This window comes from Ambystoma mexicanum, chromosome 7q (genome assembly GCF_040938575.1).
Source record: "Ambystoma mexicanum isolate Mex_15411 chromosome 7q, UKY_AmexF1_1, whole genome shotgun sequence".
In the NCBI taxonomy this organism is placed as follows: domain Eukaryota; kingdom Metazoa; phylum Chordata; class Amphibia; order Caudata; family Ambystomatidae; genus Ambystoma; species Ambystoma mexicanum.
Window position 1 is genome coordinate 406,154,077 of NC_090941.1, and position 18,434 is coordinate 406,172,510.

The 18,434-nt window shown below is 42.1% G+C and overlaps 1 protein-coding gene across 4 annotated transcripts in view; it reads right to left on the minus strand.

Moving 5' to 3' along the window:
• The window catches only part of TDRD3 (tudor domain containing 3), a 1,496,528-nt gene that overhangs the window by 637,474 nt on the left and 840,620 nt on the right, over window positions 1–18,434 (minus strand). For all 4 annotated transcript variants that reach the window (XM_069639413.1, XM_069639412.1, XM_069639414.1 and 1 more), the window contains exons 7-8: window positions 16,168–16,317; window positions 15,242–15,379 (exon numbers count right to left, since the gene is read on the minus strand). In XM_069639413.1, coding sequence (XP_069495514.1) covers window positions 15,242–15,379; window positions 16,168–16,317 — 288 coding nt within the window. The remainder of the gene's footprint in view (window positions 1–15,241; window positions 15,380–16,167; window positions 16,318–18,434) is intronic.

The following is an 18,434-nucleotide window of genomic DNA, read 5'->3' on the forward strand; positions in this document are numbered from 1 at the left end:
TACTTGCAATAGTAAGGATTACAATATCGAAAACATAACACACACTTGGGGTCGACCGCACAGGTACATATCAATGGCTAACCACGAATGAAACATTGTGTAGGACAATCAAACGACAAGTATTACAGCTCTGATTATCTAGTTCGATGGAGCTGTCAGTATCCATACCTCGTGCTGCTGAAGAACATCTAGGGATGTTGTTAATGTGGTGGACGCGTCAGCATCTCCCTGAAAGACAGTACTTGCATTACTATGGATAACACTAATCATAACTGAAAACAAACACCAGTGGACGATAACTAAGGTGTTTATCAATTGGAAAGCACTAACAAAACATTCGGTAAAATAATTACACGATACAATAGAAATATTACTTGACATGCATAAAACAAGTCTGTAGCGGAATAGCCAAGTAAGATTACCTGATACACGCTAGAAGTGGTTGATAACTGCGACCACGTCACGGATGTAGAATGTTCTTGCTTCAGATTCAAGGGATAGTCAAGCAGTTGTAAAGGTAAATTATTGATTGGTAATGAAATGCCAATATTAAAAATTGCCATGTAAGGAGACAGAATACTTGAGTAATGCTATTGAAAATGCGCAATATAGCAAAGTTCCCTGTGCCCATATATAGATTTTGTTTGTGGGTTATGAAATTGAAAAAGAATATATTGATAAATGTCATTATTCAAAAATCTATACACTCATATCAATGTCGAAAGTATTACAAGGGACACAACACCTAAAATATCAATTAATCCATTCGGCTACCTACACACTACTGCAAGGCCTAAAGCTAAATCCGGACACTTGACTCACCAGTGGCGGAATGTGGACGAATAGAGTGGGCATATCGTTCGCGAGCAATTTTCGTGTCGTTCGCCGTTTATTCTTCTTTGTTACCCAAGATGTTGTGTACATGCTTGAGGAAAAGTGCCGGCTGCAGATGCGGTATCGATCACCAGCCCTCTTGTCCTCTAAGACTTGTTGGACTCTACTTTCCAGCTCATCCAGTGGATATCTGCAATGTCTGACCCATTCTCTTATTTGATCAACAGTTTTTGGGAATACATGCATTGTAGTGCCTTCAGATTTAGCAGGGGTCTTCGAAGGGCAACCGCTAATCGAACAGGCAGGCATTGTTGAAAATTCTGAAAAGTAAATATCAACATTATTATACAATCTTGATGAATAAAAATGTGATACAAAAGTAAATGAACCATACAATGTTCAATGCAAGGTTTGTTTTGGTCGTAGGAACTATACCAGTTTATCATGTGCGGCTTAGCATTTGCATAAATTGCAGAAATGTATAAATGGTGTGACTAAACTCTGAACATGTGACTCGTCCCTTGGATGTTCTGTCTTGCAGAGAAGGAAACATGCTTACATTATAGACTGGACCCCCGAAGGATGCAATTCGATGACAATTGACACAGATGAAAATAAATAGATCTATTGATAGCATAACAATGGAAACTCAAGTCAATATCAATGAGACCAATGAACATAGCACTATTGAGTACTCTACTCGCAAATAGATAGAAATTTAAAAATCAGCGAAATTTGACTAGGATACATGGCCTTACCTTGACCAACAAGCAGTTGGATTCAGCAAGCAGAGCAGTATGTTGCAGGAGAACAGGTAGATGGACACAGGTAGCACACTGACGAGTTTGCTCGAAGCGCTCACTGAAGTTCACGGATAGCACGACAACAAGCAGATTAGCATAGATCTCAGTGGTTCTCAGGTAGCACGTTCAGGAGTTGACTTGCAAAGCACAAATTTGTTCTCATGAGACATATCAAGTGGTTTATAAAGTATTACAAACAGGGGTTTGTTTGTGAATGAATGACGTGTGTATGTCGTGGTATTATGTGGTTTGCCGGGGGCCGGCCAGCGTGAGGGGGGGGGGGGTCCTGGCCGGACACACGGAGTCTGAGGAGGCCATGTGAGCGATGGGCCCTTGGCGTGGGATACCTTTTGAAGTGTACATGCTGTTTGGCACCTTGGCCGTTCCCGCCCCCGACAGCCCCCATTGCAGCGCGCATCCACTGGCGCGAACCGCCTTTGATAGAGGGGGGTGGGATGGATGGGCCTGGGGCGTGCAGATAAGGCACAGGAAGACTGCTGAATGGAGACACTTGATTCATTTAAAAAATCGAAACAACCGTTGTTAAAATATATGTGATGTTTTATTTTGTTTCTTTTTTGATGGCACAAAAATACAAAACTTTACACATTGTACAGGTCAGGTTGCAGCACAGCGAGGGAAATCCCCTGTACTGACCGCTGTCACTCGGGAAAGTTTCTCTTATGGCACGAACGGCACAGGCGGGTATTACTCTTCGAACGCAGTGTCCAAGCCTCCCGTGAAGCCACCATGTAAAGGAACGATAGGCCACCAGCCGGTACCACCTGTGAAAAATAATGATACCAGCTGTTTTTAAATGACCAAGATAAGTTGATTAAACGTTTGTTGTCAATGACAATTCTTGTAACTAACAGCATTCTGCTCGGGCAAATGCTATCTAGACACTGCACACTAATGAACGACTTTCATGCGTTACAATGATATGTAGATGTAATTTTGGATATAGGAGACGACCATGAAATAGTAGTGGCATCACAAGCAGATTTTACTTACTCGGATTCCGAGGACGAACAATTGCGCGAAGTTCGTGCATAAGCACCTTCATTATCCTCAACACGGACCGTGTGAGGCAGGCTGCCCTGAAGTCTGGCAGCTCGGTGATGCATTGCGTTCGTGGCTCGCCTTCCGAAATGTAGGCCACGCATCCAGAGTTTTCACAGCAGCAGCAGTTCTCCTCCTCGGTTGGCATTAGCTCGCACCGATTGCATGTGCACCAGGTGGAAACACCGTCCATGCGACTAGGTCCAGTGTCTTCATCCGTTGATTCGTCCTGCCAACTGCCGTCCGAAGCCCCATCGTTTTCACGTGTTTCCCTTTCCAGTAGTTCCTCCTCGGTATACTCGGGCTCATACATGTAGGGCATTATTGTAGCCATTGTGTGGTAAACAAACTAAAATAATTTATAGCGATGGTACAGGTGTTCACACAGGCTACAAGCAGCAAAGGTAGCTGCCAGAGCACAGAAACAACTCACAGAATACTCAAAGTAACACAGAGAGAGGAATGGAATCGAAAATCTGCTGCTGTGTGTTGTGAAACGGTCTGTTTATACTTATTGAGGAAAGAGGCGGCGTCTTGCCATTTCCAAGGCAACACGTCATTAGCTAAAACGCAGCGATTGTTGACACGAGACGTGCTTTGGTGTTGTGAAATGGGCGGTACGCGTCTGCTGATGACAGGCTCAGAGGCGGGGGATATGATTTAGTGCCGCAAAAGCAGGTCAGCCAGGGCGATGGGGCAAGTGACAGGATTATCACAAAATGGCAGCGCCCTGGTGCCTGTTTTTGCGTGCGTTTAATGGACGAAAACTCGGGTAAGGTCCATAGGAAATTTTTCTAAAATCGAGCGACTTAGGCTTAAAAACACATGGCCGACCCGTAGGGACAATAAAAAAATTTGACCGAACCATTCCTTTAAACTATAATAATGACTAAGAAAAAGAGAACGCCATCTGTGAATCACCACAGTTACGCACGGCCGCTTGTAACTCTTCACGTGTGATACTCTGTTTACCGTTCTGGGAATTACTTTATTTAATCCAAATCACTAATGGGTTTTGGTTTTGTAAAACAAATGAGAAAAATCAGCGAAAGAATGGTTCTGACAATATTAGGGTTCTGAAGTTAAAGACCCCAAGTGAGTTACTGGAATGGCATACCAAAGGAAAAAAATACGTTGTAAAAATCAACTGCCATATTTTGGCAAATGCCTGTATGTGCCCAAGACCGAGCTACAACAACAAATCATTTCAGAATATCACGACTCTTTGATGGAAGGTCATCCCGGAATCGCCAAAACCTTAGCCAAAGTAAAATGAAATTATTGGTGGCCGACTTGCCGTCAAGACTTCATCCGATACTTTCAGTCATGTGGAGTGTGTGCACAAAACAAGTAATTGAAGCAAAGACCAGCAAGCCTCCTGCAACCATTAGAAATACCTCTGGCACCATGGCACACACTCTCTCCCGATTTCTTTACTGATTTACCTCCCAGCCAAGGTTTCAATACCATTTTAGTTGTAGTGGACCTATTTTCTAAAATGGCACACATTATCCCTTTCAAAGGTCTTCCAGATGCTTCCAAGCTAATAAAGGTGTTTTTAGAAAACATCAAACTGCATGGATTCCCTTCAGTCCTGGTCTCTGATCGAGGGAGTCAATTTGTATCAAACTTCTGGAAAAAGTGCTGCGCTATAGCTCACATCGACATACGGCTATCCACCAGCCATCACCCCCAAACGGATGGTCAAACAGAGAGGACCAACCAGACTTTCGAACAATACCTGTGATGCATGCTGCATCAAGTTGAGGGAACCTGGAGAGATCTATTATGGGTAGCCGAATATGCTTATAACAATTCTGTACATTCCAGTACTGGGCAAACACCCTTTTTCGCCCTCTACGGCAGACATCCACATACTTCCGAACTTGACAGCCCTCCCAGCCTCAAAATGCCGGCTGTAAAGACGCTTCATGCAAACATCACTCAGGCCTTTAAAAGGGCAACAGAACAATTAACCCAAGCCAAAATTAAGCAAAAAAGGTTTGCAGACCAACATCGAAAAAAGGCCCCTGACCATCAGATAGCAACAAAGTACATACCACTAAAGGGAACCCAAACTTTTCGTCCTCGCTATTTGGGGCCATATCCTGTTCAAGCCATCATGAACCCGGCAGCAGTTAAACTAACATTGCCAGCTAACATGCAAATTCATCCAGTGTTCCACGTCTCACTGCTAAAACCAGTACAACCCGGTACACGAGTTAAACCACCACCTAAACCCATCATGATCGATGGAGAACCCGAATACGAAGTGAAAGAAATCCTAGACTCCAAATATACCAGATCCAAACTATATTATGTAGTTGATTGGAAGGGCTATGGCCCTCAAGACAGATTATGGGAACCTAGTGAGAACATTCATGCACCACGTCTAATTAGAACGTTTCATCTGACCTTTCCAGACAAGCCTGGACCAGGCAGGAGGATCACCTTAGGAGGGGCCTTGGGGGAGTGGGGGGGGGGAGATCGGTCACGACCCGTGACCCAGAACCCCACTGGCATGGTCACATACGAGGTAGGGTTAGGGCTCAGGGTTCATTTGGGGCCCCAAGGGCCTTGCATTGTCACCGGAGACCCTCCTGGAGTCAGTCCTGGCGCCTTTGGCACCATGCTCATATTTGGAATGGGACTTGAAGGGACTACTTTTCATATGGAAGCCTGCAGCCAACATGGAGGCAACCACACAGTCTAGTCCCTAAGAACCAGACTGTGCGGTGCAGTGTTTTAGGGTGTGGTAGCCCGGACTACTTTACCTGGACTACTTTACAGGGTAGGCTATATCAACTACACCCAAGCTAAAGAACGTGCTTCGCGTTATTCTGCAGCCAGCAGCGTAACGCTCACCGTGTTCAGAGACCAGCACCCAGCGTTCCTGGAATCGCGGACCTGCAGAGGAGACAAAAGAACATTATTAGCAGTTCCAGCTTACCTGCAGTCTTCCATCCTTCGATCCCAGTTCGCGGTCTTCCATCCCGTTGGCAGCATCTTCAGGACATCACGCTCGCACCGGAATGAAGCACCTGGGGACGAGAGAAAAAGGGACAACGTTAAACAGGTTACTCACGGCAAGCTCAGCAGCAACCAAAATCTCCTCACCTGGCTGGGCATATCTTGGCCGGTTCCGCTCCGGACATCACTGCACGCCCAGAAAGACCATCGTAACCTGAGAAGGAATGAAGAATACAGGTTAGCCCAAAAAGACATTAGCGCACCGCACTTCGCGCTGCACCTACCTTTCTTCATACGCTCCGTGTCCATAAATCCCAGCAGGAGCCAAACCCAATCAGCGCACCCAGCAAACCTCTGCATACCTAAGGGGGAAACAATCAGGGAAAGACATTAAGAGCCCGCAAGAAAGCAAAGGCCCTCAAAGACTACCATAATCGAACTTACCTCTTTAAAGACACTTGAATGGGTTGGCATCAGTGAAGTTAACTCGGTCGATTCAACCCGCAGAAACTATGCGCCCCTGTGTAGAAAGCAGGACGGAGAGCACGCCAGACATCATAACAAGATGAGGAAGGGGGGCCTTCAGGTCAAGTCCAAGGGGCTGGTTGGAGGAAACAAAATCTGAACCTAAACCCAGTCCTCCTGTGTTTTCAGGCCCACCTGCCATAGAAGACATCATCCCGAATTGAGTACATCTGGGAGAAATCCGGCAACCAGGGCATAAAGGCGTCCCTGTGGATATCAGGTGAGCGTAACACTAGGCCATAAAGTACGATCGGTTCAACCTTTAACACATAACAATTCAATACTGGTAACAATGAAAATATGCAGACCTTACCAAAGAGACATTTCATTTGAGAAACCAGAGGGCAGAGTTTAACCACTAAAGACTCTTTCCACATAATCATAGATGAGTTGCATAAGTTATATCCAAGATATTGTAATTGCAAAACTCGTTTGGTTCTTTCTGACCCCATAGTCCATACCATCATTTTTATTCTTTGCGACCCTGAGAAGACCACGATTTTTGATTTAAGTGCGTTTGCCTGTAGATTATTATCAATGGCATACTGTAGGACTAATCTTAGCTTTGCTTGCAACCACATAGCTGTTCTATCGAAAAATACTAGGCCATCAGCAAATGCTATCCAATGCAGTCTTAACCTACCCAATCTCACAGGAGTGTTTTTTTTGCTGGTCCATATTTCATCCATATCACTAATATACAAACAGAGTTGCAGTCATGTTACAGCCCTGCTTTACCTCTGTAAACATTGGAATCTTTATTGTCAGGGAGCCTTCCTGAGTGATCCGGATTCTATAGTAGATATTGCGATGGAGCATTGACACCATCTGTACTAAGCTCGCTTGTATTCCATATCTCAGTGGTTTCTGCCATAAGGTGGATCTAATTACACAGTCAAATACAGAGGTCACATCTATTGATGCTATAAAGATTGGACCAGTTTGACTGTGCCTAGCTGTCTCCAAAAGATGCGCCATTATGGTAGCATTAAGTGGAGTCCCCATTCTTTTATGGAAACCCAGCTGAAAGTGTGACAGAATGTCTGATTGCAGCATTACACTTTCTAAATCCCTCAGAACTAAAATAAAAAATACATTTGAAGGGGCATCTGTAAGAGCTATGGGTCTGCAATTAAAAGGAAATTCCTTCACAGGGATACCAAACTTCATGGAACGTTGACGGCATTTGATATTGTTTAGTGAAGTGTTTAACCCACACCTCCTCTTTAATGAGAGTGCATATTCCCTCTAGTTTGACCAATAGTTGTATTCATTATGGGCCAAAATGCTCTTGAGTTGTTATTATTAAGGTTTCTAATCACAGCCCGATTGTCACCTGGATAGATGCCAAGTTCTAAGGATTTAACAAAGTTCTTATGGGCCTGGTACATACGTCTTGTTTCTACTATGTATTCAGCATGTGAGAGATTTAACTTTTGTAGAGATCTAATCTTTCTATTTTTACGTTTATACTCATCAACTGTATTATTATAAGCATGACAAATGGGTTTCAGGGTTCTTGTTTTTAATGATCCAACAACTGTCCTTAAACACTGAAGAAAAATCTCAGAAATTATATCAGCCTTATTTGATGGGTCCAAGTTTATGCTACTAAGGACTAACGAGGAATATACTTCTGAGCCCAGTAGATTCACGAAATCTATACTTATCCTATTGTTCCATTTGAGAGATAGACCTGGTCGGTCATGGTCAAGGAATGCAAGCGTAGGATTGATCTCAAATGCAGGGGTTTCTTTTAATAAATCAAAGCATCATATGATCACCTAAGCTGGGATCCACCATTTTCACTTGTACGCAATTACATTTAATTGATGCGGACACAGAAATAATCTATCCTACAATAGAAACTACCTCTGTGCCAAGTGCGTGTTAAAGGAAGATCTTCCTCTTTCGTATCCAATTGCAATAGCTCCAATTCAGAAAAATAGCTATCCATATACTGCCTTTTCGACCGCTTCTCGTGACTGTATTGTTCGAGATGGATCCATTATTAATTTTACAGACCTCCAAAGAATTACAATTGAAGTCCCCCCTATGATGATTCGACGGTTGGGAAAGAGTATAGCCCAGTCCTCAAGAAGTTTTTTTGTTTTTAATAGGAATTCCTTCAGCTTAAATCTAGCAGGGTTCCAGTATAAGTTCACAAATAGGATTGTATGTTTTTCTTTCGATGAAATCAACTTTGACAGCTAACAAGTCATCAGAGAAGTGGACCAGTTGCGTTTCTGTTTTTAAATTCCTATCGATTGCAATTGCTAGCCCCCCACTTGGCTGACCCGCAACAGCCCGATTTGCCGGACAGGTATAAGTTTCCTATCCAGTGAGTTGAAATTCCAATCCTGCCATTGTTTCCTGAAGCATCATGATCATTGATCTCTTACAATATACTTGGCTATAAAACCATGAATACAAATTCTTAGACCTGCATACATTCCATGTCCTTATACTAATTGATTGACTGCTAGGATCGGGACAGCCCAAATGTACATTTGTTGGCCAAAGTGAAGGAAAGACAAGGGAGGGTGGTGACCCTGTCTCTTAATGCCACAATCAGGTAAACAATGTGCCTGTCATCAGAAGAAGGAGCAACTAAAACCCAGGCAAAAGCCTGTGTGTATGGGGATGGCAAACGGCCTATAAGGGAATGAAGCCACGGACAAAAAACAACCACTATGGAATAACGAAACCAATTGTATTATTAAATTTCACTAAAAACTATATAAAATGTCTTTGTCAAAAGAGGGAAGAAGAGATCTTCAAACAAATTATAAGTAAACAGCAATAAATCAGCAGAACCAGACGGGCAGTCTGATATAACACAATAAGAACTATGGTGGGGTTAGTACGTGTATATTGTGTCTTGTGGACACTAGATGTTCAAAATCAAGCACAAAAAAGTAGTAGAGCACTTCTTAATCAAACCAGCTCTATCAGGGGCGAAACCTATTAGACATCTTAGGTTTATATTGTGAAAGTCGACATATGTTTCGGCTAATGGCAACAAAAAGAATCAGGCAATACACAAAATTGTCTGTTGCTGCAAATGTAGCCGTCTTCAGGACAGGAAGAAGAAAAGATATGAAACTTGATGGTGTTGAGTACTTCTTGTTGACCGTACTGTTATGTAAGTAAAACCCACTGAAAATAAACAGACAAAAAACATAAATGTACACAAAATCTAAATGGTGGTTGTAAAAATATACATATTTGAGTGATAGCAATGTTAAAAAGCAAGGTCTTCTGTAATAGTGCACATCATTGACCTGTATTTTACTGATTGTGGACGAGAGACTAGCGTAAAGTGCCTAATTTTTAATTTTTTCATGCATTGTTGGCAAGGAATGTAATACCACAGAAGAAACAGCATGTATATAAAATAACATGCATGTTTTTTTATCAATTATTTCCAAAACTTCTTGCGAACAAGGGACACAAAATGTTATTTTAAATATTTGTTTAACTGTTTTCTCGCCTAGGCATTAAATGGTGAAAAGGTCCTGTTGGATATCAGATGTACGCTGAGAGGAGTATAGCAAGACCCAGGTGTTCTTTAGATCCAATTGATCAAAAATGATCTGTAGACATGAAGGAGGGCAAAGTTTTAGGTCACATGGACTTATTCCATCTGGTTGAGGACAAACAAAGTAATAGTCATTGAAAATAACGCGATTGACGTACGAACCTGTTTCAATTGTTATGGAGGAATATGGTGCTAAACCCCAGCTGTTGTGATGGTGCATTACACGGACTCACACATGCATGGCAATTCAATATCTGATGTCACAGGGTGAACGTTCTGTCAAACGGGGAAGCAAAACAGAACGGAATCTGCCGCACAAAAAGTAGAAATTGAGGTACTGGAAAATACTCTACAAGGTGACAAGGATATAGCAGATAGCAAAACCCTCCTGGAAAAAATGGAGGAAGAACTGAGCAAATTAAAAAAATATATTTTTGACAAAAAAATATGGAAACTTAAAAAAAGATGTGGACACATACAAAGAAACTAAAACGTACCCATATCTCATTGAATATTATTATGAAGATCAAAATACACTTGCCCAAAATTGCTCAAGAAACAACGGCTTCCTGAGGAAGCGGTTTGTCACTTTTTCAAACACCAGCAATAGCAGCTTCAGCAGTGAATCGGATCTGACAAACAGCAATGGCGCCAACCGAGGAGGCACTGCCCAAAACCAACAAACAGTTTTTTCAAGGGCGGGGCAAAGGCGGCTGCAACCGACCACGGGACCCCCAACGCATGCGCACCCCGCAATTGGCAAGGCACTCCCCAGAATTGGTAAATGCCATTCCCATTTTTAATCTAACCAGCTATATTCTCTCACAAGAAGAAATTGACATTCTTAGCAAAGGCCTCACTTTCCTCCCGACGAAAAAAGCAGACCCTTTCCAGACAGCTATAGACCTGCAAAAGTTTTTTAGGCTAATACGTCTTCAATATCTTTGCAGCGACTCTCAACCGAGAGACGATCAAGATAACATCACAGGTTTAAAACCTCCTTCCACCTTTATCCCAATCAATAGTATGGTTAGTCCAGCCATTTTGGCTTTTGAGAATAAGATCACACATGACAGCGAATGCCTGCTCAAGAGTAAAAACCATCACCACGACAATCTTTCGAAAAAAGAACGTATTGCTTTACTGAAACTTAAAACCTGCTGATAAGGGGGGAGGCATCGTTCTTTGGGACAAGGAAGCCTATGATAAGGAAGTCAAAAAACAACTTGAGAATACCATGTTTTATCGTCAAATTGACATTGACCCAACACCTAGACTAACGGAGGAAATTACAAGCCTCATGTACCATGCTCACCTTGAAGGTTGGATCAGTCTTGATGAACAACAATTCCTGATCGCAAAAAATCTGATTATTCCGGCTTTTTACCTTCTACCCAAGGTACATAAAAATGCCATCTGCCCACCCGGCAGACCAATAGTTCAGCTCTAAATTCCATTCTCGAGCCATTATCAATATATGTAGATTGGTTTCTTCGCCCATTCAAAGAGATGATATCATTTGTTAAGGATACCACCAACATGATCCAAATAACAGAAAATCTACAAACCTTGACTGCAGACATTCTAGTCACACTCAATGTCACCTCGTTATACACGAGTATCCCTCAACTCGACTGTATTCAAGTCATTGAATTTTATCTGAATAAGACAACTTCTACCTTACACTCTGTACCCACATCTTGACCTTGATAACCTGTTTATGGCCATCCTAGAAGAAAAATCGATTTACCATCCAGACAATCCATACAAACATATCATTTGTTGGTACAGGTATATCAATGAGGTTTTTATGGTCTGGAGAGGCTCAACCATGGATCTCAGCTCTTTTACCCAATGTTTAAACGAACAAAATCCACACATTCAATTTACTGGGACAGACAATCAAAATTCTGTGCCTTTCCTAGATTTAAACATCAAAAAATCCTGTGATGGTCACCTAGCAACCACACTATACCGAAAGGATACTGACAAAAACACTCTTAAGATTTGATAGTTTCCACCCGGCAAGTCTGAAAGAAAATCTCCCAATAGGGCAATTCCTTAGAATCAGACAAAATTGTACCAACATATCTGATTTTGAACACCACGAAAAGATTTTTAAAACCTGTCTACAAAACCGTGGCTACCCCCCAAAAACTATCCAACGAGCATACAGAAGAGCAAAGCACACTAACAGGCAAAGTTGTCTAGCTCCATCTAATAGAAACAAATTAGACAAAATCACCTGTGTCTCCACTTTTTCACCCATCAGTCACAATCTGAGGAAGAGTATATTACAAAATTGGCATATCATAAAAACTCCTGATTTTGATCCCTCTACGCCACGGTTTGCGTTCAAGAGACAATCCAATCTTAGAGACAAATTGGTAGATACATATCCAGACACACATAAACCATGTAACTTACAGACAACATTGTGGTCATTACCACCAGTGGTTGGCCATTATAAGTGTGGTTTGTGCTCTGTCTGTTCCTTAACCAAAAATCTAAAAACGCTTGAATTACACGAAATGAAATTGACTCTAAGGTTTTTCCAAGTGCAACACTCCGTGGGCCATTTATGGCATGAAATGCCCCTGTAATTTACTCTACATCGGCAAGACAAAACGTCCGATGAAGCAAAGAATATGCGAGCACCGTTCTTGCATCAAGAACAAGACGGACAATAAACCTATGGTAGCCCATTTCACTCGGTTTAAACATTCCCCCAACAACCTATTCTGGTTCATCATTCAAACTATTCCAGTACCCACCCGTGGTGGCAATAGAGATTTGATCCTTACCAAACAAGAGAAAAAATGGATGTTTAATTTGGGAACTGTAAAACGGGGTCTCAATACCACAGTAGAGTGGTCCCTATTCTTTTAAGGGTGGCCTACTGCTGCGGGTACAGTCTCACTATAATACTCAGTGAGATTTTTTTCCCTAGTCATGCCCTGTGTGTTAGATTTATATGCGTTACTCACCAACATACGCCCTTATATTAGTATGCCTGAAAATATCCCTCCCGGTGATTCATTTACCATGCATCACATCAGCATGGTCAGTTAGAATGAGGTTAACCTCATTCAGTTCGAAACATCGTCAATAATTCTCAAAAAGGTGTGTCTACGTATATGCACACTTAGATTACTATGCGTCATTGAATTTCTAATAACATAGTAATTTCCCAACAGACCATCACATTGTGCGGGTAAACATCCGGCAACGAGCGGTCTAGTGTTTTTTTTAGTCAAACGTCATTTCATACATTTACGCACAGAGGTCCTGCATGGCAACGCATACGCTGGAACGTTGTTGCACACGGTCCGGAAAACGCTGGTCGCCGCACCCTCCGATTTTCGATTACGGCAAGAGACTCGTCCACGAGATCGGCTGCATCGTCCAGCCCTGTAGATATAATTAAGGTAAGAAGCTTACATAGCCCCACCACGCACACCACAGGCAAAATAATAGACAAACATTTTTTGACTGGTCCTTTTCATGTCTTCCCCCTTTTTCCTTTGCGTTTCTAGGGATAACTCCATACCATCTCTGCCAACCCGGCTCGCAATACCTCCATCTAGCGAATAATCTTCTTTACAAATACAAAGGTAATAACCTTTTTTCCATGTTCCTCACTACTCACACCATTTTGAAACACTCATTATTAATCTACAATCTGTGAGTGGGCATTTTATTCCGTTGTGTTTTGCTCCCCCGTTTGACAGAACGTTCACCCCGTGACGTCGGATATTGAATTGCCACGCATGTGTGAGTCCGTGTAAAGCACCATCACAACAGCTGGGGTTTAGCACCATATTCCTCCATAACAATTGAAACAGGTTCGTACGTCAATCACGTTATTTTCGATGACTATTACTTTGTTTGTCCTCAACCAGATAGAATAAGTCCATGTGACCTAAAACTTTGCCCTCCTTCATGTCTACAGATCATTTTTGATCAATTGGATCTAAAGAACACCTGGGTCTTGCTATACTGCTCTCAGTGTACATTCGATATCCAACAGGACCTTTTCACCATTTAATGCCTAGGTGAGAAAATAGTTAAACAAATATTTAAAATAACATTTTGTGTCTCTTGTTCGCAAGAAGTTTTGGAAATAATTGATAAAAAACATGCATGTTATTTTATATACATGCTGTTTCTTCTGTGGTATTACATTCCTTGCCTTGACGGCTCAAAACAAGACATCCTTCTAAACAATGATATTCACTATTACAGAAGACCTTGCTTTTTAACATTGCCATCACTCAAATATGTATATTTTTACAACCACCATTTAGATTGTGTGTACATTTGTGGGTTTTGTCATTATTTTCAGTGGGTTTTACTTATATAACAGTACGGTCAACAAGAAGTACTCAACACCATCAAGTTTCATATATTTGCTTCTTCCTGTCCTGAAGACGGCTACATTTGCATCAACAGACAATTTTGTGTATTGCCCGATTCTTTTTGTTGCCATTAACCGAAACATATGTCGACTTTCACAATATAAACCTAAGATGTCTAATAGGTTTCGCCTCTGATAGAGCTGGTTTGATTAAGTACTCTACTACATTTTTGTGCTTGATTTTGTACATCTAGTGTCCACAAGACACAATATACATGTACTAACCCCACCATAGTTCTTTTGTGTTATATCAGACTCCTGTCTGGTTCTGCCGATTTATTGCTGTTTACTTATAATGTGTGTGAAGATCTCTTCTTCCCTCTTTTAACAAAGAAATTTTATATAGTTTTTAGTAAAATTTAATAATACAATTGGTTTCGTTATTCCATAGTGGTTGTTTTTTGACCGTGGCTTCATTCCCTTATAGGCTGTTTGCCATCCCCATACACATGGGCTTTTGCCTGGTGTTTTAGTTGCTCCTTCTTCTGATGAAAGGCACATTGTTTACCTGATTGTGGCATTAAGAGATAGGGTCACCACCCTCCCTTGTTTTTCCTTCGTGCTTCCTTTGATCCCTGAAGGTGGTGTTCCCATAAATAGGATCTCCCCCAACTCTTACACAGCATTTGTTGGCCAAAGACAGACCTCAACAAAAGGTACTAACTAATCACTGACATGTTTACCCTGCTTCCAGCTCATTGGTTGGCCAGGTAATATGCTTGGGGAATGAAGTTCATGGTGGGGTTCATGCTATGCACCATCAAGAATAAACCCAGGGAAATTACCCAAAGGAGTTTGCCTCAGGAAGCACCTCCATTATAATCTATTTGCCACACAGCTGGCAGTAAGGTGCGCCCACAAACAGTTTCAAATGTGCCCCTACGAACCTTCAGCTTGCCCTGCAATCACCTATGAGAAAGGGGAAGGGGGCAAATGGAACCAATGTAAGCTACTAATGCCCCGGCTCATGACCAGATATTGTAGACTGCTGTGGCCCCTTGCCCGGCCAACCTGAAGCCCTGTGCATGACCCAAAACCACCCGCCTGTCTTTATAGCGATCATGGCTATTTACACAAAGTTGGGCTTACCAGTTCTCGATACACTCCGTCTGACTTCCCTTCTGATCGTATTACCCTCTCTTTCTGAAACACTTCCCTGGTGCGGCTGCCTCCTGTGACTGCATTCAGATTGCTCCCAGCATGGCCTCCGCCACCAAACGTTCGGGCCTAGGGCGAAAGGAGATGGTGTCAAAACCGGAAGAAAATGCCTCCAGCAGAGGAGGACGACGTTGTCATGCACAGAAAAGTACATTTGCACTAGCTACATTTTTATAAATACGCTTTCAAGTTATGTATTTTAAACAATAATGTTGCATGAAAAAGGACAGTTAGATTCCGCCTACACTGAGAAATGATATATGAAATAAAAAAGAAAAACACATAAAAAAACACACACAGGAATCAAACATTTTCGGTGAATTGAAAAAACCAGAACATGTTTGCAGTTCAGAAGAAAGCTAGACCCTTATTGTCAGAAGAAGTCAAGCTGACAAACTGTGTCTCTTTTCAAAGGTCCAAGGTAAGGGAAACCTAATACATACAGGTTCGTAAGGGTTTTGGAACCTCATCACTTCACCGTAAAGGACTGGGTTTAATATTTCAAATGAAGCACATGTAGCACTAAGCGGCAGTGCTGTGGTGTGATAAATCTCAGCTGACCGTAGGCATTACTAAGTCTCTCCACTAAATGGAGCACATAAAGTTGAGGAATATCACGGAGCGAGCATGTCAGCTATCAGAGACAACTGTTTATCAAGTGCTGCTTGCAACTGCCAGAGGAGAGTGCAAAGTAAGAGCACTTTATGAAACAAATAACCAAGCACACGTGTCTGAACGGCATGCATGAGTGGCAACATGCTGTAAACAGCTGCAAGCAGCAAGTCGGGGAACGAAACAAAAATAGGCCACACACATGAATTCAAAGCAAATGCCATAAAGTGGATGTTTATTACAACCTCTTTGCTTTTTGCTACTTCGGCGATGGCAGCAGTTCTCTGCTTTTCGAACTCATCGTTCTCTGCTAAGGTCTTGGATGCGTTTGGAACTTGAAGAGTCTTCCGACGGTCAAGCTCTCTGCTGTCCACTTGCGCATTGGACACGCACTTCTGTCAAGAAATGAAAATGTTTTCTCTTAATTATACATTAATTATACATGCCATGCATTGCTTTGTTTACTCTGCAGCCATTTCCAGGAGTACTCATTCACATTGCTTGCATTCTTGATAACAATGGTATGCAGGTGTGCTTGGGTTGTTGGGGTAAAGTTATTGCTCTGACATGTAGTACCTAGCCATACTACAAATTTAACAAATTACTCTGGGAACCCACCTCCCGTGGGGGTTTGAGGGTGATCCTGCGCAATGGGATTGGGGCCAAGGGTGACTTACATACGCTAAAATACTACTACTTTACAGATCTGAGTTAAAAGCGACATAACTCCCATAATAAAAAGACCTGCAAAAGATACACCGTTATGGCAACCTGTTGAGCAAAGAGTGATTGTAGGTTTATTTTACCCAACTAGAATGGAGGATTTAACCTACCAAAGTGTAATTTAATGTGCGCCTCATCTGCATTTTTAAAACTATACTATTAACACTTTACCCACAGTGAAAGAAAATGCACTTCGAGGTTACCTAATTGTAGCCATTTCTAATCACTCTATATTCTCACTTCTTAAGGGACATGTCGCTGACAAACCCCACTCCCCACTGTGTTGCAAACATACTACCAATAGCTTTTGAACGCTCTGCGATAAGAGAGATATTATTTTAAAAAACGGACAGACGTGCGTGCCGTTGCATTTCTTTCTTTGTGTTTGACATGTGAAATGAAAAATAGGCAAAGGAGAGCAGAGCTATTCTACTCTGAGCTGGGACGTTACTCCGCAAACACACAAACAGTCTATATGACCCCTGCAGAAACGGCCCTGTAGGTAGACACAATGCTGGCAGTGCACACCTCACATTTTCATATGTGGTGCCATGCTGTATGGCAGCCAAGAACCAAGATGAGGGAGCCAATTCTTTGCTGGATCCCAGTTCTGTAACAATCCGGCACAATTTATGCACTGGTAGTTGTTGGTTGGGACCCTGGAAATGTTGCAGTTTTCATAGGAAATTATTTAACTACAAATGGGTGAATTTAGGGAGAGAGAATTCCTCCTGAAAAACACGAAGGAACCCAGCAGAAACTCACCTTTGCCGACTCTAATTCTGCATTCTCCCCGAGTAGTTCATCACTAAATAAATACAATATTCTAAAATGTTTATATGAGAGAGCAGAGACATTGCAGTGTCGCTGTTTTTTTCTGACGTGGGTCAACTGAAATACTAACTACCGAAAAATAGCCATTATTTCGAGTTATGCTTTGTTTTGCAGATGCTTGTTTTTCATTAAGAACAAAAAAAACATACATGATAGTGCAAGGATCATGCCATTATTAGAGTAATTTTGGTTTCTAGCTCTGAAAACCGCAAGAGTTCTTTGTGAAATGCATTTTGTGTGTACCTTCTCTTAAACAGAAAACAACATCTACGTTTGACCCCCCCACTTTATTTATTATCATTTATATCTGGTGCTTCCCTTCTCACTCTATATAAATGATGGTGCACAACGCAATCTGCGACAAAAAGTGGAAAGGAGGAGGGTGTTCTAACGCTCTGTAACCATTGGATAGGCAATCCGAGCACATCTACCACAAGGAACCATGGACATTAGTAGTGAACCCAGAACGGAATGTTTTGCCACTTGATATCAGGTTCCATCACCTTCAGCTTACGCACCATTAGAACCTAAAGACCTCACAGCAACACAGTTATTTTACATAATAGGGACTTCTACCATGCACTCCTGCGATTTGCGTGGCTCGAGGCCATCTGGAAGAGGGGAATGGGGTATGTTAGTGGGGAGAGATGGAAAGTTCACGACATCTTTGATATTGTTTTGCTGCATGAAGATCGGAAGCTCTATGTGTGGGTCTGTTTCTAGGGTTCTTTGCCAATAGTATAAAGGCATTTCTGTTCACAGGGGAGCCTCATGTGCTAGTCATGGGAGGAGAGGAAAACATAAGGAGCATGCAGCACTGGGTCTAATGTAGTCGATGGTTGAGACCAACAAGAGTTTACAGTATGGATTTTATAGAGATCAGGATACAGGTGGGGTATCTGGGCAGGGCTGTCAAAAGATGTGGTGAGGCCCGGGGCAAAACATTTGGTGAGGC